Genomic DNA, 23,955 nt, shown 5'->3' with positions numbered 1-23,955 from the left:
GAAAGTTCATAAGCTGGTAATCACAGGATGATCTGGAATTCCAAAACCACTCATCACTGTTGGAAATGCCTATAGCAGGAAAACATTGTGCTGAAGCTGTAAAACATGGAGTAATGGAAGAATTGCATTTGGTCAGATCAGTCTTGCCTCACACTGTTTCCAACTTCTGGCCGAGTTTATGTCCTGGGAGCGGTTCGGTGACAATTTGGGCAGCCTTATCGTAGTATTCTAAGGGCCCCACACTACTCTTCTAGGTTGCACTCCTGCTGAGGATTATGTGACAGTTTTGACTGAGCAGGTCCATATCGTGGTACGTACAGTGCTTGTTCCCATATTGTGATGCTATGTCCAAGGGAGGAGAGGCCCTGTTCACGTAGTTCACATCATCCGGGACTGGCTTTTTGAGCAGGAGAGCTTCTGTAAAGTGTGGAAGGTAGGAGACGAGGTACTAGCAGAAGTAAAGCTGTGAGGGCGGGGCGTTAGTCGTGCTTGGGTAGCTCAGTTGGTAGAGCACTTGCCCACGAAAGGCGAAGGTCCCGAGTTAGAGTCTCGGTCCGGCACACAGTTTTAATCTGCCAGGAAGCTTTGTTTCTGATTCAGTTTGGCTATATTTGATTGCCCTCATTTTATTTTTGTTGGTATTCAGCCATTTTTTGAGACTCTGTCCATTCCATTCAGCTAGTCTTCCACATCCTGTGACTTTTCTGATAGAGCTGCAACGTCTCTGCAATATAAGTCCTGAAACTTTAAATTTTTGTGTCCCAGAATTTTAATTGGGGTAATGTGGGTTTCTGAATCCCTTTTGAACTCGGGCTTCCCTTTCATGTCCTTTGACAATTATAACTGAAGTCTGGCTTCTGTACATGTTCTGGAAAATGTTTTACTCCCTTTGTTGTGGCCATGCTACTGTCAGAATTTCATAAAGAATATTTCGATCATCATTGTTGAAAGCTTTCTCTAAATCTACAAATGTTATAAGTATAGCTTGCCTAATAAGCTGTATGTCAAACTTCCTAGCAGATTAAAACTGTGCGCTGGACCAAGACTCGAACTTCGGACCTTTGCCTTTCGCGGGCAAGTGCTCTACCAACTGAGCTATCCAAGCACGACTCACGCTCCATCTTCACAGCTTTACTTCCGCCAGTACCTCATTCTGGAAGCCATATGTCAGTATTGCCACCAGTGTTCTTATATTTCCTTGGAACTGAGACTAATTTTCTGTTAGGTGACAATCCACCAGTTTTTCTCTCCTTTTGTAAATAATTCTTGTCAGAAATTTGGAAGCATGATTTATTCCACTGAAGGTTCAGTAATACTCACAGCTTTCATCACCTGCCATCCTCAGAATTAGAATTACAACATTATTTTTGATGTCTGGTGGTGTTTTAGCGGTCTCACATATCGTGCATAACTGGTGGAATAGTTATGTCATGACTAACTGTCCCAATAATCTCAGTAATTCTCAAATACTTTTGTATACTCCAGGTGCCTTATTTTGACCTACCGGGTGATCAAAAAGTCAGTATAAATTTGAAAACTTAATAAATCACAGAATAATGTAGATAGAGAAGTACAAATTGACACACATGCTTGGAATGACATGGGGTTTTATTAGAACCCAAAAAAATACAAAAGTTCAAAAATGGACGACAGATGGCACTTCATCTGATCTGAGTAGCAATAATTAGCATAACAAAGTAAGACAAAGCAAACATGATGTTCTTTACAGGAAATGCTCAATATTCCTCAACATTCCTCAGCAATAGCTGTAGTCGAGGAATAATGTTGTGAACAGCACTGTAAAGCATGTCCGGAGTTATGGTGAGGCATCGGCAACGGGTGTTGTCTTTCAGCATCCCTAGAGATGTCGGTCGATCACGATACACTTGCAACTTCAGGTAACCCCAAAGCCAATAATTGCACGGACTGAGGTCTGGGGACCTGGGAGGCCGAGCATGATGAAAGTGGCGGCTGAGCACACGATCATCACCGAACGACGCGCGCAAGAGATCTTTCACGCGTCTAGCGCCATCCTGCATAAACATTGTACGTTCCAGCAGATGTTTATCAGCCAGGCTGGGGATGATGCGATTCTGTAACATTTCGGCGTACCTCTCACCTGTCATGGTTGCAGTTACAAAACCAGAATCACGCATTTCCTCGAAGAAAAAAGGCCCAATAATGGTAGATGTGGTAAATCCAACCCATACCGTGACTTTCTTGTCATGCAATGGAGTTTCCACGACAGTTCTAGGATTTTCGGTAGCCCAAATTCCGCAGTTGTGGGCATTGACAGACCCTCAGCGCGTGAAATGAGCTTCGTCAGTCCACAACACGTTACTCAAACAATCGTCATCTTTCGCCATCTTGTGAACGCCCACACCGCAAATGCCCTCCGCTTCACTAAATTGCCAGGTAACAGTTCATGATGCTGATGGATTTTGTATGGATAGCATTGGAGGGTACGCCTAAGTGCCAACCGAACAGTAGTGTATGGAATGCCGGTGCGACGTGCGACTGCACGAGCGCTGACTTCCCCGTGCATAGACAAACCCGTTACAGTCTCCATTTCTCCCTTAACTGTCTCAGCAGCATTACGCCTTGTGCTCGGTCGGCCACTACGGGGTTTATGGTCTAAACAACCCGTGGCTTCAAACTTCGAAACCATTCTCGCCACATTTGTCAACGGACCTTTACCCATTCGAATCCCCTTCCTTTGGCGATAGGATCGTAATGCTGAATTAGCACATTCCCCATTCTGCTAATACAGCTTCACTAAAAGTGCCTTTTCAGGTAACGTCAACATGCTGCGACTGCTGGCGCATCTGATTCTCTCTCTCATTACAGCTCTTTTTATACACGATTGTCATGCGCAGTCACTGATGTTCCGCTGCCCAGCGCCATCTGTCGGACATTTTTGTTCTAATAAAACCCCATGTCATTCCAAGCATGTGTGTAAATTTTTACCTCTCTATCTACATTATTCTGTGGTTTATTAAGTTTTCAAATTTATACTGACTTCTGATCACCTGGTACTTTCAGTGTTCTGTCTAATTATTCTCTCAGTATTATATCTCATATCTCTTCATCTACTTCCTCTTTTCTTTTTATAACATTGCCTTCAGTTTCATTTCCCTTATAGAGCTCTTGTTTATATTCCTTTCACCTTTCAGCCATTCTGTTTTTGCTTAGTATGGTGCTGCTGGTTTCTCATGTGAGCTCTCAATATTCGTGAAGCTACCTCCATAATTTTCCCATTGTCTTTGCATGCTTCTACAGATTTGGATCTCTCCTCCCAGCCATTCCTGGATTTTCAATGTAGTTTTATTTGTCAGTCTCATTTTTAGATGCTGATATTCCATTTTACTTTCCTCATTTGTTGCTTTTTAATATTTTTCCTTTTTGTCATTTAGATTCAGTATCTTCTGTGTTACTCAAGGATTTCTACTGGACGAAATCTTTTTGACTGTTTGTGCCCGTGACACCTTCACTACTTCAACATTCAAAGTTATCCATTTGTCTTGCATTGCCCTCCTTTCCCGTTTCAGAAAGTCGCTTAACACTCCCTTTCAAAATTTCAATTACTCCAGGAACTTTCAATTCACCCAGGTCCTATCCCCAATTTCTCAATTTGAATCTGTGGTTTGCAGCCAATAAGTTATGCGCAGAGTCCACATTGGACCATGGAAATATGTTGCAGTTTAAAATATGGTTTGGGAATATTTGTCTTATCATTACATAATCTATCTGAAATATTGCAATGTTTAAGGTCTCTTCAAAACATAAAATCTGACTTCATGATTCTTAAACCAAGTGTTAAAAATGTTTAAATTGTTCTGTGTACAAAATTCCTTTCCTGCACCGTGTTCTCATCACATGTGATAAAAGCAGTGGGGACTTTTATGGGATGCGCTGCTGGCTGTTTCCGAACTCAGGAAATCTGAGCCCCTTACTAGGGTGGTCACTTTGCTGACAGGCTGAACAAGCTCGACACCAGTTGCATACGTAACATTACACCTCTGCTGTCAACCTCTGCAGGTACGAAGGCGAGAAGAGTCGTTTGTCATTACAGTGGTTCTTGAAGGGTCTGTGACAAACAAGTATTTATTGAATAATGAAAAGAAGAATTTGATCTTCAGGTGTGAATTATACTTCAAATACAGAAGTTTATTTACGTACTTGGTTCGGTTGGGTTGGGTTGGATAAAACGCAAATACTGTGGATTTTTAACTCAATGAGGGGCGTATTTGATGATGAACTGTGTCATTCACAAAGTAAGTTGTTGGTTTATTTAACAAAATCCTTTGGAAATTGTGTTACAATTTGTTACGAATTGTCCATATCATGGGATTGCTTGTATTTTGACCTGTCTTTAGTTGCTGATTGGAACAATACCTAAGTACGTCCTTGTAGATCTGAACTCCATACATCCCAACATCAGATTCACTGTGGAGACTAAAGAAGGAATACTACCACGTCATGGTCATGAGAAGAGCTGATGGCAGCCTGAGCCATGATGTGTATCACAAGAAAATGCTTACTGATCTGTATTTGAACGCAGATAGCTGCCACCTTCTGTGCAGAGGAATGGAGTACTAGAAACACTAGTACACTGGGTGCACATCATATCAGATGCAGAGGGTCTGCCTGAGGAAGTGCAATATCTCAGCAGTGTTTTCACAAAAGGCCAATACTCAGGATGGTAGAGTAAGCATATTCTTCATTCTGCCACTACCGTAAGACAGGGAGATGGAGGAAATCGTGGAGCAGAGGTAGCCACAGCCTTTAAACCGTACACCGCCATGCTGTTGTGAAAAGCTAGGTGTATACTGAAAAAGCACTTTGTAAGAATGTGCTGTGCCCACCCAGTAAAATACAGAAATTATTGACAAGTGTCAAAAATGACTTTGGTTTGCAAAAGACCAGGGTATATCAGATTGTGTTAGTGTGGCAGGGCATACGAGGTATGTTCAAAAAGAAAGTGGACTTTCGAAATAGCGCACCAATCAGCAGAGAGAGTGCGCTGCTGCTACAGAGCACACCTAGTAGCAAGTTTAGGCAACAAACGCCATTTGCCTCGAGTCGCTTGGACAATTAGCAAGCAAACCACAGCTGCTGAAGTAAGCATGTGTACAGGCTTCTCGTCAGATTAGTGCATTGAAGGAGTTTGAAGAACAGTGTGTGTGTGTGTGTGTGTGTGTGTGTGTGTGTGTGTGTGTGTGCAATTCTGCTACAGGCTTGGCAAAACAGACAGATTCCAAATGCTCAGCCAAGAATATGGGGAGGACTGTATAAGTCGCTGCAGTGCTACCAGTGGTTTAAATGTTTTCAACAGGGCATAATGTGGGTCTGTGATGATTCCAAGTCTGGATTTCCTTCCACATCAACAGATGATGGCCATATGGATAGTGTTCATGCTGTGATTCGTGGAAATCGTCGTGTAACTGTTCAGGAAGTTGCTGAGGAGATGGGCATCAGCATAGGATCATACCATCAAATTTTGAATGAAAAACTTGAGATGCATCATGTCAGTAGGCAAAGAGTCAGCTCGTCCAAGAAAAGCATGCATGAGTCGGTCAAAGATCAAGATGATGTTGGTTGTGTTTTTTGACTACAAAGGCATTATCCATCATGAATTTGTGCCACGTGGTCAGACGGTAAACAAGGAATTCTAGCAGGAAATCCTAGTGCCCATTAGGGATGCAGTGCACAGAAGCAAGCCTGAATTGTGGGAAGACCAGAATTGGATGTTGCATCATGTCAATGCGCCAGCTCATGCGTCACTCCTAGTGTGCAGCTATCTAGCAAAACACAACATTCCCATTGTGCCCCATCCACCATATTCTCTGGACTCAGTCCCAGCAGACTTTTTCCTGTTTTACAAACTGAAAAACATGTTGAAAGGGTGTCATTTCCAAACCATAGAGGAGATACAGGACAATGTGGTGAGAAACCTGTGTGCCATCCCACGAAGTGTGTTCCAGGTGGTGTTCCAAAAGTGGGAGAAACGATGGATTTTGAACGGGACTGTGCTTAAAATGATGTACAATAAGCAATAAAGCTGATACAGCAAAAGTTTGGTTTCTTTTTGAACACACCTTGTATATTGGACAAACTGCACGTACCATCGATGATTGATACCGAGAACACCAGTGGCACACGTGACCAATATACCCCAACAGGTTGGCAGTCTGAGAGCACTTGTTTGCCAAAAAATTGTGCAATGGAATATGAATATACCAGGATTTTATCAGACTTCCAAGCACTGGGACCGAGCCATTAGAGAAGCCTTTGAAATTTGCACTAGGGATAATCTTATCAATTGAGATGACAGGTATGATCTCAGCAAGCTTGGGAGCCAACACTGAGTCTAATTAAGAAGATGCTCAGAAAACACAATGATCTGGCGACCAGGGCTTACAGAGCTACTACATCAATGCTACCACAGTCGCAAATGCCTCAGCATTTCCGTAACTGCTGATACACAGCCTCAGACACAGGCTGCAGAGTGAACAGTTTGTGGTGGAAGGAGCTATTAGTTGGCCACATGCCCTCAGGTACTGAGTTCGTGATGATGGCCAAATATCTGATTGACGAAATATTGTGCCCATTGGACACTACGGACTGGCAGTACACTGTGGACTGTTCTATCAACAAATATGCTGGGAGAAACTGAAGAAACACATGAAGTAACTGGGTTCAGTTCTTTCTTGCTAGCAGCCAAATACTCTCAATAAATTCATTTGAAAAAAGTGTCTCACATACTTATATCAAAGTTGGAGTTCTTTTCGTATGACTAGCAGTTGGAGAGGGGTGGGGGGGAGGGGAGGAAGAGAATAAATATTTTATTAAAAATGATGATTTCCATTGATTGATAAGTATGGTATTAAAAAAAGATAAAGAAGCTATATTACTTGCGAGATTTGAACTGGAGACTTTGTGGTTACAATATGATTATGCCAAATGCTGAGGTATCAACAAATCTTTTATAAATCTGCAGGTGTCTGACATAAGTGCTAGGAATTCTACTAATCTAAAAAGGCAAAAATAAATAAATAAATAAAATATTCACATCTGTTCTGAGAATGAAGTAGTACTGCTTTAGGAAATTTGTGTTTGGACACAGACCATCAAATCCTATAAGTATGAAGAAATGGAAGAGGGCAGAGCAGCACTCTACCTGAGAGCAGCTAAAGGGATTTCTACAAAATACAAGGGGAGGAGACCACTGGAGGAGGATATACCTGCAAATAGAAGGCCTAGTGCAGTTAAAATGAATTCCCAGTCAATACTTAGAAAAATGTCAGGATGAAGACCAGCAGAAGTAACAGATTATTATTATTATTATTAGTAGTAGTAGTAGTAGTGTTTACTCACTATAACATAAGCAACGACAGCTTTCATCCATGCAGTATTGTTTGATGAGTATTAAATCTTCTGTACTCAGTAAATATTTCCAAAAGTGTGATCTAACAGGAGGGTTTGCAATGAAACCCCCACTATGTCAGATTGAATATTTTAAGTTGGACACTGGAAAATTCAGGATGGAATAATGGCAATATTATGAAACAATGGAAAATAAAGAATAGAATGTTATAATATTATGAAAAGGAAAGTTGCTACTCACCGTAGAGTGGAGATGCTGAGTCCAGATAGGCACAATAAAAAGACTGTCACAAATATAGCTTTCTGCCCGTGAGGCCTTTGTCAAAATCAGACAACACACACACACAAACACACTCACGCAAACGCAACTCACACACACGACTGCAATCTCAGGCAACTGAGGGCACACTGCGAGCAGCAGCACCGGTGCAATCAGTATGGTCTTGTAGCAACATGTTGAGCACAGACTTCATGGTTGGTACAGTGTCGCTCGTATGTAAGAGCATGTGGTGAGGTTTCGAGGGCGACATGTAAAACACTGGAAAGTAGAGAAAGAAAAGGATAGACAATGAGAATAGTAGAATTAGAAAATAGTAACAAAGGAAAACAGTACTGGATTATGGGGTGAAAGAAGTGCCAATAGGCAAAATCAAAAAATGGAAAAGCCAGGCTGGAATAATGACAATATTACAAAAAGGATAGATTGCTGCTCACCACATAGCTGAGATGTTGAGTCGCAGACAGGTACAACAAAAATACTACTAAATGCATAAGCTTTCATTCAGAATGCTTTCTTTTGAAATAGACAACATATACAGACACATTCACACAATCACAGCTCTGGCTGCTGAACTCCGACTACAACCAACTGCACATGCTAGGAAAAACAGTGTGGGTGGTGGGGGTAAGGAGTTGACTAGGGTGGGGAGGGTGAGGGAGAGTACGGTACAGATGGGGTACATTAAGTGCTGTTTATGGGAGCATAAACAGGGATGAGGTGGAGAGAGGGTAGGGCAGGGTGGGCAGCTAGGTGCAATTTGGTGATGGGCAGGGTGGGTTTTGGGGGTGGGGGTGGAAAAGGAGAGAAGTAAAGGGTAAAGGACTATGGGTGCACTTGTGCAGCAGAAGGCTGTGAGTGGGAACAGGGGAGAGGATAAGTAGGTGAAGGACAAGGACTAACAAAGTTTGAGGCCCACAGGATTACTGGAATGAAGGATATATTACAGGGAGGGTTCCCACGTGCACAATTCAGAACAGCTGGAGCTGGTGGGAAGGATCCAGATGACACAGCCTGTGAAGCAGTCATTAAAATTAAGAACACTATATTGGGCAGCGTACTAAGCAACTGGGTGGACCAACTGTTTCTTGGCAACAGTTTGTCGATGACCATTCATGATGAAAAACAGCTTGTTGGTTGTCATGCCCACATAGAGTGAAACGAAGTGGTTGCAGCTTAACTTGGAGATCACATGACTGGTTTCACAGGTAGCCCTGCCTTTGTTGGGATAGGTGGTAGATGGTGGTGGGAGAATACGTGGGACAGGTCTAAGTCATATTTCAGGGATATGAGCCATACGGCAAGTGGTTGGGAGCAGAGGCTGTGTAGTGATGGACAAGGATATTGCATAGGTTTGGTGGACGGCACTGTAAGAGGGTTGTGGGTAAGACGGTCGTCATTTCAGGGCACGATGAGAGGTAGTCCAAACCCCGGTGGAGACTGTGAGTTAGTTGCTCCAGTTCTAGGTGGTAGTGAGTCACGACAAGAATGCTCCTCTGTGGCCAGACAGTGGGACTTCGGCAGTTAATGGGCGACTGGAGAGATAAGGCACAGATCTGTTTCTGTACAAGATTGGGAGGGTGATTTAAGTTCTGTGATGACCACAGTGAGACCTGCCTGGTATATTTTGAGAGGAGCTGGTCGTCACTACAGATGCGATGGCCGCGGGTGTCTACGCTGCATGGAAGGGACTTCTTGATATGGAATGGAGGCAGCTGTTGAAGTGGAAGTATTGCTGTTGGTTGGTAGGTTTCATATGGGCAGAGGTACTGATGTAGACATCTTCGAGGTGGAAGTCAACATTGAGGAAGGTGCATGTTGAGTTGAAAGGACCAACTGAACCAAATGGGGGAGAAGGTGTTGAGGGTCTGGAGGATTGGAATGTTAATAGGGTGTCCTCACCTCAATTCGGATCATGAAGATGTCATCAGTGAATCTGAACCAGGTGAAGGGTTTGAGTTCTGGGTGGTTAGGAAAGATCCCTCTAGATGGCACCAGAAAAGGTTGACATAGTATGGTGCCATGTGAATGCCAATTGCTGTAGCCCAGATTTGTATGTAGGTGATGCCTTCAAAGGAGAAGTGATTGTGGGTGAAGATGTAGTTTGTTAAGGTGACCAGGAAGGAAGTTGTAGGTTTGGAATCCTTTGAGCGTTGGCGTAGGTAGTGTTAAAGAACAGCTGTGCCGTGGGCATTAGGGATGATAGTGCAAAGGGAGGTGGCATGAATAGTGACGAGCAGGGCACCATGTGGTAAAGGAACGGAAACTATGGGGAGTTGGTGGAGGAAATAGTTGGTATCTTTTGTAAAGGAGGGTAGGTTGTGGGTAATGGGCTGAATGTGTTGGTCTGTGAGAGCAGAGATTCTCTCAGTTGGGGCACAGTAACCAGCTACAATGGAGGTCCAGGGTAGCAGGGTATATGGACTCAAGGAATGATGTAAAAGGTAGTAGTGCGAGGAGTGGTAGGGGTGAGGAAAGAGAAACTCTAGGTAGAGATTGTGGGATGGGCCAGAGGATTTGAGGAGGGACTGGAGATCTTGCTGGATTTATGGAATGGGGTCACTGTGGCAGGGTTTGTAGGTGGGTGTATCTGACAGCTGGCTGCGTCCTTCTGCTAGGTAATCTTTGCAGTTCAAAACAACAGCAGTGGAGCCTTTGTCACCAGGTAGTATTATGAATTCGGGATCAGATTTTAGGTAGTGGATTGCAGTATGTTCTTTGTCTGTTTGGTAGGGTTGGCGATGAAGAAGTATTTCCACTGTAGGAACTGGGAGAGGAGAAAGTGTTTTAACGAAGTCCAGCGTGATTGAATTTGTGAGTGTAGCGAAACATAAGGCCTTTGGGTAGGACTGATATTTCTGTGGGGCTTTTGGAGGAAAGGTTCACGACTTGTTTCAGGTCTGTTCAGGTTCTGATTTCTGTGCGAGGAAGTTTTTGAGGGTGGGGTAAATGTGGTAGGCCTGCGAAGCAGAGTTTGTCAGCTATGAGGGGATGTGGGAGAGGTTTGGAAGGTGTTGTAGAGGTGGTGGATAGTGGTAGTCCAAGGCAGGAGTAGGAAGTGAACAGTTTGGTGAATTTTTTAAGGTAGTGCTGTGCATGCTGCTCTAGTTCCAGGAGGGCAAGAGTTTCTATGTGTGAGATGGGATCCACGAATTTGGCATTGCACGGTAGGAGAAATTCGTGGATGGGGAGAGGTGTGGACAAGACGTGTCCAGTACATCCTTGTACCACCACTTGCTTCAGTCCAGTAAAAAGTGTCATCTATCCCATTAAAGGCAGAGCTGTGCACCAAACCAGTCACGTGATCTACAAGCTAAGCTACAATGTCTGTGTTTCGCTCTATGTGAGCATGACAACCGACAAGCAGTCTATCCACACGGATGGCCACCAATAAACTGTGGCCGAGAAACAACTGGATCACCCGGTTGCTGAGCACGCTGCCCAGTACAGTGTTCTTCATTTTAATGACTGCTTCACAGCCTGTGCCATCTGTATCCATCCTACCAACACCAGCTTTTGTGAATTGTACAATTGGAAACTCTCCCTGCTATATATCCTTCATTCCTGTAACTCTCTTGGCATCAACCTTCGTTTGTCATTGTCCTTCACCCATCTATCCCCTTCCCTGCTCACACTCCACTGCCATCTGCTCCACAAGTGCACTTACAGTCTTCTTACTTTTTACTTCTCTCCTTTTCTGCCCCCCACCCCACCCATCCCCTTCTTCTAACCTGCATGTAGCTGCCCTGACCTGCCCTACCCTGTCTCCACCTCGTTCCTGTGTATGACCCCACAACAACACTTTACCAAACCTCCACCCAGCCCTGCTCTTCCTCCCCCTCCCTGCCCCAGCCTCCTCCTTACCCCACCACTCAGATTGCTTCTCACATCATGTGCAGTTGCTTGCAGTGTGACCTCAGCAATCAGAGACAGTGGTCCTGTGTGTGTGAAATGCATTTGCATTTGCATGCATGCATGTGTGTGTGTGTGTGTGTGTGTGTGTGTGTGTGTGTGTGTGTGTGTTTTTTTCGTCTATTTCGGAAGTAGGCCTTCTGAATGAAAGCTTATGTGTTTAGTAGTCTTTTTGTTGTGCCTATCTGTGACTCAACATCTCCGCTATATGGTGAGTAGCAACTTACGCTTTCCATAATATGGTGAGTATTTGTAATGCTGAATATAGTTTCTCACATTGCCAGTTTCTCTTCCACCTAGTTTTGAATGAAGAGTGTTGGTAAAGTTGTTAGAGCTTACAATTTTGAATAAATAAAGAGTAGAGGGCAAGTAGAAATCTTTGGGTAATGCAAGAGATATTGAATTTAATTGATGAAAGGAGAAAATATAAATGCAGTAAATGAAGCAGGCAAAAGGGAATACAGACGTCTCAAAAATGAGATCAATAGTAACTGCAAAATAGCTAAGCAGGAATCGCTAGAGGACAAATGTAACGATGTAGAAGTTATCACTAAGGGTAAGATCTATGCCACCTACAGGAAAATTAAATATATCTTTGGAGAAAAGAGAACCACCTTCATGCATATCAAGAACATAGATGGAAAAGCAGTCCTAAGCAAAGAAGGGAAAGCAGAAAGATGGAAGGAGTATATGTTGTTGTTGTTGTCTTCAGTCCTGAGACTGGTTTGATGCAGCTCTCCATGCTACTCTATCCTGTGCAAGCTTCTTCATCTCCCAGTACCTACTGCAGCCTACATCCTTCTGAATCTGCTTAGTGTACTCATCTCTTGGTCTCCCTCTACGATTTTTACCCTCGACACTGCCCTCCAGTACTAAATTGGTGATCCCTTGATGCCTCAGAACATGTCCTACCAACCGATCCCTTCTCCTAGTCAAGTTGTGCCACAAACTCCTCTTCTCCCCAATTCTATTCAGTACATCCTCATTAGTTATGTGATCTACTCAGTTTATAGAGGGTCTATACAAGGAAGATGTACTTGAGGGCAATATTAAGGAAATGGGAGAGTACTTACAAGGGAACCTCCCCATCGCACCCCCCTCAGATTTAGTTATAAGTTGGCACAGTGGATAGACCTTGAAAAACTGAACACAGATCAATCGAGAAAACAGGAAGAAGTTGTGTGGAACTATGAAAAAATTAGCAAAATATACAAACTGAGTAGTCCATGCGCATCATAGGCAACACAAGGATAACATGAGCTGCGGAGAGCCCTGGTCCCGTGATTAGCGTGAGCAGCTGCGGCGCGAGAGGTCCTTGGTTCAAATCTTCCCTTGCATGAAAATTTTAATTTTTTATTTTCAGTTTATGTGACAAACTCTTATGTTTTCATCACTTTTTTGGGAGTGATTATCACATACACAAGAAAACCTAAATCGGGCAGAGTAGAAGAAACTTTTTACCCATTCGCCAAGTGTACAAGTTAGGTGGGTGGACAGCATATTCCGGTCATGTGACGCATATGCCGTCACCAGTGTCGTATAGAATATATCAGACGTGTTTTCCTGTGGAGGAAACGGTTGACCTATGACCTTGCGATCAAATGTTTTCCGTTCCCATGGGAGAGGCACGTCCTTTCGTCTACTAATCGCACGGTTTTGCGGTGCGATCGCAAAACACAGACACTAAACTTATTCCAGTGAACAGAGACGTCAATGCATGAACGGACAGATCATAACTTTGCGAAAATAAAGAATGTAAACTTTTCGCTCCAAGGGGGACTTGAACCAAGGACCTCCCGTTCCGGAGCTGCTCACGCTAACCACGGGACCACGGTGCTCCTGAGCTAACATTAGCCTTGGTGTTGCCTATTTTGAACATTGGACTACCCAGTTTGTATATTTTGCTTATTTTTTCATAGTTCCACACAATTTCTTCCTGTTTTCTCGATTGATCTGTGTTCAGTTTTTCAAGGCCTATCCACTGTGCCAACTTATAACTAAATCTGAGGGGGGTGCGATGGGGAGGTTCCCTTGTTAGATGAAGATGAGATGGGAGATATGATACTGCATGAAGAATTTGACAGAACACTGAAAGACCTAAGTCAAAACAAGGCTCTGGAAATAGACAACATTCCGTTAGAAAGACTGATAGCCTTGGGAGAACCAGGCATGACAAAACTCTTTCATGTGGTTAGCAAGTGTATGAGACAGACCCTCAGACTTCAAGAAGAATGTAGTACTACCAATTTCAAAGAATGCAGGTGCTGACAGTTGTGAAAACTATGAACTGTCAGTTTAATAAGTCACAGTTGGAAAATACTAACATGAATTCCTTACAGACAAATGTAATAACTGGTAGAAGTCGAACTTGGGGAAGATGGAAAGACAAACCAATGTTTGTAGCATTTGTAGACTAAGAGAATGATTTTTACAATGTTGACTGGAATACTCTCCTGGCAATTCTAAAGGTGGCAGGGGTAAAATACAGAGAGCAAGAGGCGTTTTACAATTTGTGCGGAAACCAGATGGCAGTTAGAGGAGTCGAGGGGCACGAAAGGGGGGGGGGGGGCAGTGGTTGAAAAGGGAGTAAGACAGGGTAGTAGCCTATCCCTGATGTTATAAAGTCTGTATGTTGAGCAAGCAGTAAAGGGAACAAAAGAAAAATTTGGAGTAGGAATAGAAGTTCAGGGAGAAGAAATAAAAATTTTGATGTTTACCGATGACTGTAATTCTGTCTGAGACAGGGAACGACATGGAAGAGCAGTCTAACGGAATGGACATTGTCTTGAACGGAGGATATAAGCTGAACATCAAGAAAAACAAAAACAAGGATAATGGAATGTAGTCGAATTAAATCAGGTGATGCTGAGGAAATTAGACACTTAAAGTAGTAGATGAGTTTTGCTGTTTGGGGAGCAGAATGGTCGAAGTAGAGAGGATATAAAATGTAGACTGGCCATGGCAAGGAAAGAGCTTATGAAGAAGAGAGATTTGTTAATACCAAGTATTGATTTAAGTGTCAGGAAGTCCTTTCTGAAAGTATTTGTATGGAGTGTAGCCGTGTACGGAAGTGAAACATGGACGATAACTAGTTTAGACAAGAAGCTTTCAAAATGTGGTGTTTACAGAACAATGCTGAAGATTAGATGGGTAGATCATGTAACTAATGAGGAGGTACTGAATGGGATTGGGGAGAAGAGGAATTTGTGGCACAACTTTACTAGAAGAATTGATTGGTTGGTAGGCCATGTTCTGAAGCATCAAGCAATTTAGTATTGGAGGGCAGTGTGGAGGGTAGAAATCATACAGGGAGACCAAGAGATGAATACATAAGAGATTCAGAAGGATGTCGGTTACAGTAGTTACTCGAGACATGAAGAGCTTGCACATGATAGAGTAACATGGAGTGCTGTATCAAACCAGGCTTTGGACTGAGGACCACAACAGCAACAAGGATTTAATTAGCTTTTTGTACAAATGCTATAAAGAAGCAGAATAAATCTAGGCATGGGTTTTTGCTATATTTATTTACATTTCTAATGTACTTTTAATACGTAATGTCAAAACGCATTTCACTCATGAAAAGTTAGCATCTTGGAAGCGTGTATTTTGTGGAGCATGTGCTAGACCACCAATTCAAGTATCTGGGCTTCAGTCCCCAGGTGCTGCTGGACTTGTTCACAGTCACCTGTGCATGGTAGTGGTGTGTAAATGTGAAAAAGTTCTATTTCATCGCCTATGTTACACTGTAGGTCCCTCAATTACTGGTTGGGCATCAGTTTAGAGGCTAGGAGAAAAGGGTATACTGTATCCATTACCACCGTAACTATCGATAAACTGTGGTGGTAAAACCAACCTTCAGGTTCATTAGAGCTATTGTAATGTGGTGCATAGACAGAATTGAAAGTGGGAAGTAGAGGAAATCTGTGTGTATGACATTTATGTTGCTAAATTGCCAACCAGGTTTGTGGTCCATGCCCCAGTTGCAGATTGCATATCTGACTGCTTTGAGAGCAACGAAATTTATTTTTGCTGTTTCATGTGACTAATTATTCCTCAAATTTAAAATGGTCCTGTAATATACTATTGATAGAATAATCTTACGTTAAAAGTTTGACATGGTAAGTATTTACAGTTAGAAACTGTTTATCCTCAGGCATCATAGCTCATGACTTTCATATTAGCCAAATTATATCCATCCAATATTTAAGAATGAAAGACACTTAATTTCAAAGCTTTTTGAAACTTTTTCCTGCTGCCAGCCCCCAAAAGATGGTGTAAGGAAAGAAGTTTATTGCTTACTACATTTCCGCTGTTTGTACAGTATCATCAATTATATTCTGATTTATTGCTTTCACAGCTCAGTCTGCAGACAGTATCCACAAATGCCATGGAGTGTACCTGGAAAATTATATCGCTGTATGACAATTAGCTCAGCAAATATGACAGCATAAACATTGAGATGTTTTGAAAAACACACTTTTGTTAAAAACGGAGCACAAATTGCTCAGACTACGCCCATATAGTGTTTGATAATGATAGCATTTAACATATCTTCAAACATGGTTAAACTTCTTCTCACTTGCATGCTTAATGTCAAATATTTAACACATTAACCTTTTTGTAAAGTAATCATACGGAGTTTGATTCTTTACGATATTGGGGGTTTACTGGTTATTTCTTTAGAATGAAACTCCCTTGTTCTTACACAGTATTGTTGATTTGTAAAGACATTTACATGTATAATGACTTCCTGTGGCAGGTGCACTCATGCTCACACACTTGCCACACCCGCGTGCCAAGACTTGCCAGATGCATTTTATGTGGAGTTTCATTTATTAGCATTCTCCATTTTCTCCACAACAACCGGTTGTTTAATTAATGGAAAGGCTGCTGCTCTGTATAACTTTGTTGAGTCCACTACGGGTTTCAGCCTTTTCTTTAAAGCCTTTTTCAAGTTGATCTGAAAAGTGATGAACTACTATCCACAGTAATGTAAGAACAAGTCTGTTAGATTTAATATCTTGCTTGTCTAATGATGTCCTGATCATTCTCAAGTGGATCATGATCCTGACATCATTTGACAAGCAGGCTTTTCTAAATCCACCAGACTTTATCTTATATTTTTTGGATATTATTTTGTCATTTTTCAGATCCACATGAGAAAGGATTAACAAAAAAGCCGAAACTGATTGTGGACGCAGCAATGTTCTACAGAGCAACTAGGCTGGCCTTTTCATTAATTTCATGTATACCATGTGTATGATGAAGTCACTTCAGACAAATAGTATTAGGTGGAAACTCAGATCATTTTTGGAAAATGTGGGTTTGCCTCAAGTTGCAAACAATTCTTTTCAAGGTGGAAGTGCTCCTCTTCGAAAGCTCATTTCCAAATTTAGTGTGCTATGTCGTATCAGAGCTAGCAGATTAATAGTGTGGTACAGTCTGGTGCATGAAAATAAGGCAAATTGGGTACATCTGAGATGTATTCACTGGGTAGTCAAAAAGTGATAATTACAGTGGGCTGAATTAGTATGGGGTGTGACACACTCTGTTAGTTGACAACAACACACACTAAAATACCCGTAATCGTGTGTTGGTAATGACTTGCTCACCCAGCCGCCTCACATGCTGGCCTGTTCTGCTCTGTCTGCTACCACCGTGCAGCAGCACTGCTCAGCTGCTGCTGGAATTATCGCTATTTGTCATGTGTTGTTGTCCCTGTTCACAAATAGCATTAAACTGAATAGAACTCTAGACTAATTTGGAATTGCTTTAGCGAATAGGCACACAAAACTCCACTTTTAAAAAAATATTTTATTTGTAATGAGGTATAGACAGATATTTCCTGTCAGTGCAGCATGTCCTTTGAAACACATGGTGAGCGGCATTGGTTTTAGCTGATTCCATTTACGCACTGCGTTAAAAAAACTCTAAAATTTATTGGAACACTAGAGGAAATGTTCCTGATAATGTTGGAAGGGAGACCAGGTAATGTGTAAGCGAAAAACAGTAGAGCAAGCTGTGCCTTGGGTAAATTCTGTATTTTGTGCAAGGTGCAGAACTCTGAATTGATACTTGGCTATAGCTGATGGTCATATTTTCATGTACACTATTACAAACTATTGCTATTAACGTTTATTACTTTGCTTGAAATTACTTTTTGTAGAACATAGCCTCATTTTATGTACTTTCTTTTACAGATCCATACCCCAGGAGAGACTGGATGTAATCAATGCAGAGCTGGAATCAGATGTTATGGTTAGAGCTATTCATGATGTAAAAGGAATCGACATAGGAAATTTCCTAGTGAGGTACAAAGCTGAACTAGATTTTGATGGAAGGGAATTGACAAGAAGCTATCTGGACAAGCAAGACTTGAATGCACTGCTAGAGGTACACCACTGAAAATTAGTTGTCACATTAAATTAAGAATTAGTGTAGGTGATTTACTGTAGCAACTTAAATATAGGTCACACTACAAAAAGCTAGGGTGCAGCTTACCAATGTAACCCTACAAATATCAGTATATTTTCTCATCTCAGGAATTTCAGCATCAGTGCTCGCTCCTTAATTTTGAATGAATATTGCTAGTGTTTGGAAATTGAGTGTTTGTTTCATTTTGGTATTGACTATTATTGTGCTGACAATTTTGTTATTTTACACAAGTGTACAGAACATTTTTTCGCCTAAATAAAAAGTAAAATTTCTTTACCAGTAAGTGGTACTGTAAAAAAAAAGAGTTCTCTGGCAGACTTCAAAATGCAGAACAATCACAACACAAAATTTAAAACTGATAATTATGTGTTATGTAAAGTCCTCACTGTATAACTTAAAACCAGCCATTCAGTTCAGGGACAGAGTCCGATTCATTTACTTAAGGTGACACTAAAATTGGTCGCCCCCTCGGAATCCTAAGTCCAGCCATCTGCACTAACTTGTAACACAGTAGAGTGCAGAAATTTCTTGAGGAAGTGTTGTATTTTACGTGAGTTAGTCAGGGGCCTTATTTGCATGTGGTCTCTTGGCTGGCATCACGCATTTAGTCTATCTACTGAAAGAATCATTATGATTGAAAATCAAAGATAATTTACTTCACTTTCTAACCTGCCAATAATAACAATATCTTCCATTCGAATTTGTCCCAAATGACTCTTGACATAAGAACAAATAATTTATTGTGCATCACAACTGCACCAATTTCAGAATGAAATGACCAATTTTGGCCATTGCCAGCTAACCCCAGGTCATAAAACAGATGTTGTGGCTCAGTCCCACCATTGCGGAAATCATATTCTTTCCAAAAAAATAAGTGTCCACTCATGAGTTCCCTATTAATGCATGGTACACCATCCACTGACCACCAGCTATCTTGTACCAGCGGGTGTCTGCTCAGGTGGCTATGAATTATGCACCTTCTGCCACTGAGCTGCAGTGTAAGTTTTTACATATCCAGAAGATTACTTACTAGTGTAGTTTATTTTTCTGCATTAAATGTCTTGGATAAAGTGAATGAAAATTGTGGAGTAACAACAGTGGTGTGACCATTGCTCATACAGCCTATAATGTGAGGAATATTGAAGTATGTAATTTACTGTTGCAGACAAAGTTTGCTTGAAAGTGTAAGGGGGGCAGGGAGGGGAGGGGGTGCCCAAGTTATGGTGTTTTTTCCCATGTAGTTGCTGTAAATGTGTTTATCAATCATCATTTTAATGTAACATTCTACCATTGTTCTTATGGTGACATATTGAACAATATATTAGCTGTAACTCTTCAGGCTTTCCCGGCAAGACCTTGTCATGTGGAATAATCGGGTCTGCTGCCGGCTGTTTGTGTCACTCTGGCACAATATTTTGGCCATGTAACTCATTGCCTTCTTCAGGTGCTACCTGTTACGTGGCTGAAATATTGTGCCAGAGCGAAACAAACATCCGGCAGTAGACCCGATTATTCCACATGTCAATATATTAGCTGGTTTTAAGCATTGGGAAATGGAGTGTTAAATGGGTAAAGCCTAATATTTGCGACTTGAGTTTGCTTTGGATTTAATAGAGGGGTGAAACTGTGGATGAAACAAAAAATAACACACATTTCTTTTGTGTGTGAGGCAACTAACATCGCAGAAATCACACTAATAAGTGGTGTTCTCATTTCTGTAGGCATCCAATAAGTGACAAATGTGATCAACGTTGATTATTTACCATTGAAAAGTTTGGTGTACTCCAGCCACATGTTTTAATTCGAAGCAACAAAAATCAGTGGGATGGCCACATCTGGATACTTGTCTGAACGTAACCAGTTTCTAGTCGAGTATTTATATCCAATGCTGTTTCTGGTGAATAGACATTGTGCCTTTATTTTAGAGTAACTTCATAAAAAGCAGTTAATGGCTGGACTTTAAAAAACATCTCCTCAAGCAAAGGACAGTATGTGTCTCCATTGCCACGAACTGGGTGCTGTGTACTATGAACTTATCCCCAGAATTGCATTCATCACAACTCTCATTTGTTAGCAACAGATGAGATGCCCTTCCATTGCAGTGTAAGAAAAACAATAAAGAAGATTACATTAAGTGTTGTTACTGCTAGAAACACCCATCAGCACTCTGCTGATTTCTTGATAGACGATGTCCAGGAGCTTCTGTTGTAAGTACTGTTGATGATTAATTCTCTCTCTTGTTAATGCATAGATTGTGAAAAACGCTATTTTTGGACTTGGGGTCAAATGTTCAAAAGATATTCCAGCCCCCCCCCCCCTTTTTTTTGAGGGGCGACAACAGTCTTCTGATTCGTTTGATGTGGCCCATGAATTCCTCTCTTTTGCCAACCTCTTCATCTCAGAGCAGCACTTGCAACCTACATCCTCAATTAGTTGCTGGATGTATCCCAATCTCTATCTTCTTCTACAGTTTTTACCCTCTACAGCTTCCTCTAGTATTATAGAAGTTAGTCAGTCCATGATGCGTTAACAGACATCCTACAACCCTCTTCCACCTTCTTGTCAGTGTTTTACGTATATTCCTTTAGTTGCTGATGTTGCGAAGAGCTGCCTCATCCCTTACATTATCAGTCCACCTAATTTTCAACTTTCTTCTGTAGCACGACATCGCAAATACATTGATTCTCTTCTGTTCTGGTTTTCCACAGTCCGTGTTTCACTACCATATAATGCTGTATTCCAAACATACATTCTCAGAAATTTCTTCCTCAAATAAAGGGGGGATGTAACGGAAAATGTAAACATTTATTTAAAATATCATTACAGCCATATTTATTAATGTACAAATCTAAAATTGTGCATGTGTAATGCAAAAGAGCTGTGTTTTAATGGGAAAATGTAATAAAATATGCAGGATTAATATTTTGCCAGAAATTTGAATTTTTAATTTTTTTATTGTCTTCTTTATAAAAAGCTATAAATCAAATTCTAATCATGCAATTAATCTGAAAATTTTATTGTAGTGTCCAGAGAAGGTATAAGACCACTGAACTACAGTTATTAATTTATGGTACAAATTGTATCATTAACAGAGTTCTTAATTTTCACATCCAAACTTAACTTTTTTCCCCCCACAAACACTATCTAAAAATCAGATGCAATTGCAGAATCTTGTATTTTTTAGTTCCAGGGAGATAGCAGCATGTTGCGAACAGAATTTCATAGCAGTAGCACATACTCTTTTTGAGAAAAGGCTTCTAATAACATAAAAAATGTAAAACAGAAAATGAGGTTCAGAGATTTCCTTCTCATACTTCTACATGTAATAAGCTTACCTCAATTTTAAAATCCTCAATACTGATACTCCTCATCCTCCAGGTTTCTCTTCTCTCCTCTTCGAACCTGTCTGGCCTGTATATGCGAGGTGAGACACTGATCTGTTAGTTTTATTGACCCAGCTGTCATCGAAGGTCTAAAATGCTTTTGTTGTAAACACACCAGGATCTATACCAACTCTCTTCAGCACTTCCATTCTGCCATTATTTCCATTATTGTAACATAAAACTGCATCATAGGCATCTATTTTGAGTACTTCAAGTCCACAGAATGCCCTTTTTAATATCTAATCCCAATTAAGTTATTGAGGCTTTCATTTGCATTTTGTGTCTTTCTGTGAAGACACTTCCTCAATAAATCAAGGTTTGCAAGAAACCAGAATGTGGGCTTAATTGCATTCACAACAGGTTCTAGTAATGAGTGTTTGTGTGAATACGTCTCATTCTGTTGTTGAACTTAACACCAATCGTTTTTTGGACACATTGTGCATTGGTGTTTGGTCAGTGGATAGTTTGTGGGAAAAAAATTGCCCATACAGCATGCCTCATTGCCTCCAAATTATGTGTGTTTTTCCTGTTAGCTCTCCCATAAAATAACTGAAGACAATCAGTTTCTTTAAGAGTAAGCCTGCCTTTTCCTCCTAGTGTTTTCCGTCCTCAGGTACTTCATGTTTCTTCTCTTTCAGCAAGCAACGAAGCCTACCACCAAGCCTCTTTTCGATGTGGCCAGCACATTCCAACTTTTCTATTGTTGTATTGTATGGATTGTATCTAACACTATACAGGTCCTCGGAACTGGAGAACATCCTCGCAACTGCAGCAGCCTCCATGCCCCCACTTGAGCCACTGTAATTTTTTTCTTGCCACAGTTTCTCACTGTCTTCATTGCTGAACATTTTGCCTGTTGCTCACTGATGGCAGTATTTTGACACAATTTCTCCATCGAAAACATTACCTGAGTCAATAGCAATAACAGATGCAACTGCACATAGAGATGTGTTACCCCTTTTCATCCAGGTCCCATCTACAGACACACACAGGTCAGTAACATTTGTAGGAGATTCACTGTGTTGAATATCTACCCCAGGATCTATTTCTTTTGGTTTATTTTCACAAATTCCTCCACTGCTTTCCTCATAGAGACTTTGGCAGTATCACACAGCATCAGACATTTCTTTATTTATTTTTTCAAACCTTTCACGAGACGGAGGCATGTTTAGAAAACCATACAATAAGTTACTTCCTTCCCTGCCCTGTCCAAGGCATCTCAGAACATATGCTAACCTAAAATTGCTTTTGTAGGTACTAGTGTCAGATTTTTTGGAGGAGGTGAACCAAAATTCACAGCCACACGAATTACAAATTAAATTAAAATCACAAGCTATTCCTTCTCTTCTTTGTTCAACAACAATCATGCAATCGATATTTTCACAGCCAACACATGAACATGAAATCTTTATGGCCTGCACTATGTCTGAATCCTGTGGAATCCATATCAACACCATTCATGCACCTGTACAATTCAATGCTGAAGCTGAGAGCTTATGTTCTTCATTTGGACCTGCACCCTCTTTTTTGTTGGTAAACCGATTTCCATGAAACCTCCATTTCCTAAACACAGTTTTTCCACCATCCATTATGCATAAATCTTGACTGCTACATAACGGTTTGTGAATTCAACCTTCCAGCTACTAATGTGTGTTAGTATTGTCAAAACGCAAATAAACCATATGGAAGAAAGTTTTCAGGCAAAGATGTAGATGCCAGCCAAAGATATCGAAAGAAAATAGCCTTCAAATTTACAAAAATTCCATTGAAGCAAGCAGTTTCTCAGATGTCGGAAAAAGGTGGGAATGGCCAACAGTGAAGAGTTAATCAGGTTAACAATTTAAAGGCACTTCTAAAGCTGATATCACGATAAAATTCTCACACAACATAGACTGAATTGTGTAGACCAAGAAAACATAATTTTTGAAAAATCGATTTTTTGGACCAAAATCTATTACATCTCCCTTTAAGCCCTATTTTTGATAATAGTAGACTATTCCTGGCCAGGTATGCCCTTTTTGCTGGTCTGCTTTTGATGTCCTCCTTGCTCAGTCCATCATCAGTTATTTTGCTGCCTAGGTAGCAAAATTCCTTAACTCATCTACTTCATGATTTTATTTATTTATTTATTTACAAGTCAAGTTCCGTAGGACAAAATTGAGGAGCAAATCGTCAAGGTCAAGGAACTCCTCGACAGAACAGAAAGATTGACCCATGAGGAAACTCTTCAGTTTAGATTTGAAAGCGTGTGTATTACTGCTAAGATTTTTGAATTCGAGTGGTAGTTTATTGCAAATTGATGCAGCGGTACACTGCACACCTTTCTGCACAAGAGTTAAGTCCGATCCAAATGCAGGTTTGATTTCTGCCGAGTATTAACTGAGTGAAAGCTGCTTATTCTTGGGAATAAGCTAATATTGTTAACAAGAAATGACAGTAAGAAATATATTGAGAGGCCAGTGTCAAAATACCCAGACTTGTGAACAGGGGTTGAAAAGAGGTTCATGAACTTACACCACTTACTGCCCGAACTGCCCATTTCTGAGCCAAAAATGTCCT

The 23,955-nt window shown here is 41.1% G+C and overlaps 1 protein-coding gene across 2 annotated transcripts in view; it reads left to right on the top strand.

The window, feature by feature from the left end:
* LOC124789474 (zinc transporter 9) overlaps positions 1-23,955 on the top strand; it is a 208,305-nt gene that overhangs the window by 148,796 nt on the left and 35,554 nt on the right. For both annotated transcript variants that reach the window (XM_047256843.1, XM_047256842.1), the window contains one exon: positions 17,779-17,971. In XM_047256843.1, the coding sequence (XP_047112799.1) occupies positions 17,779-17,971 (193 nt within the window). The remainder of the gene's footprint in view (positions 1-17,778; positions 17,972-23,955) is intronic.

The sequence above is a fragment of the Schistocerca piceifrons genome, chromosome 3 (genome assembly GCF_021461385.2).
Source record: "Schistocerca piceifrons isolate TAMUIC-IGC-003096 chromosome 3, iqSchPice1.1, whole genome shotgun sequence".
Taxonomy (NCBI): Eukaryota; Metazoa; Arthropoda; class Insecta; order Orthoptera; family Acrididae; genus Schistocerca; species Schistocerca piceifrons.
The sequence above is the reverse complement of the archived record's forward strand: the minus strand, read 5'-3'. Positions and strand labels throughout refer to the sequence as shown.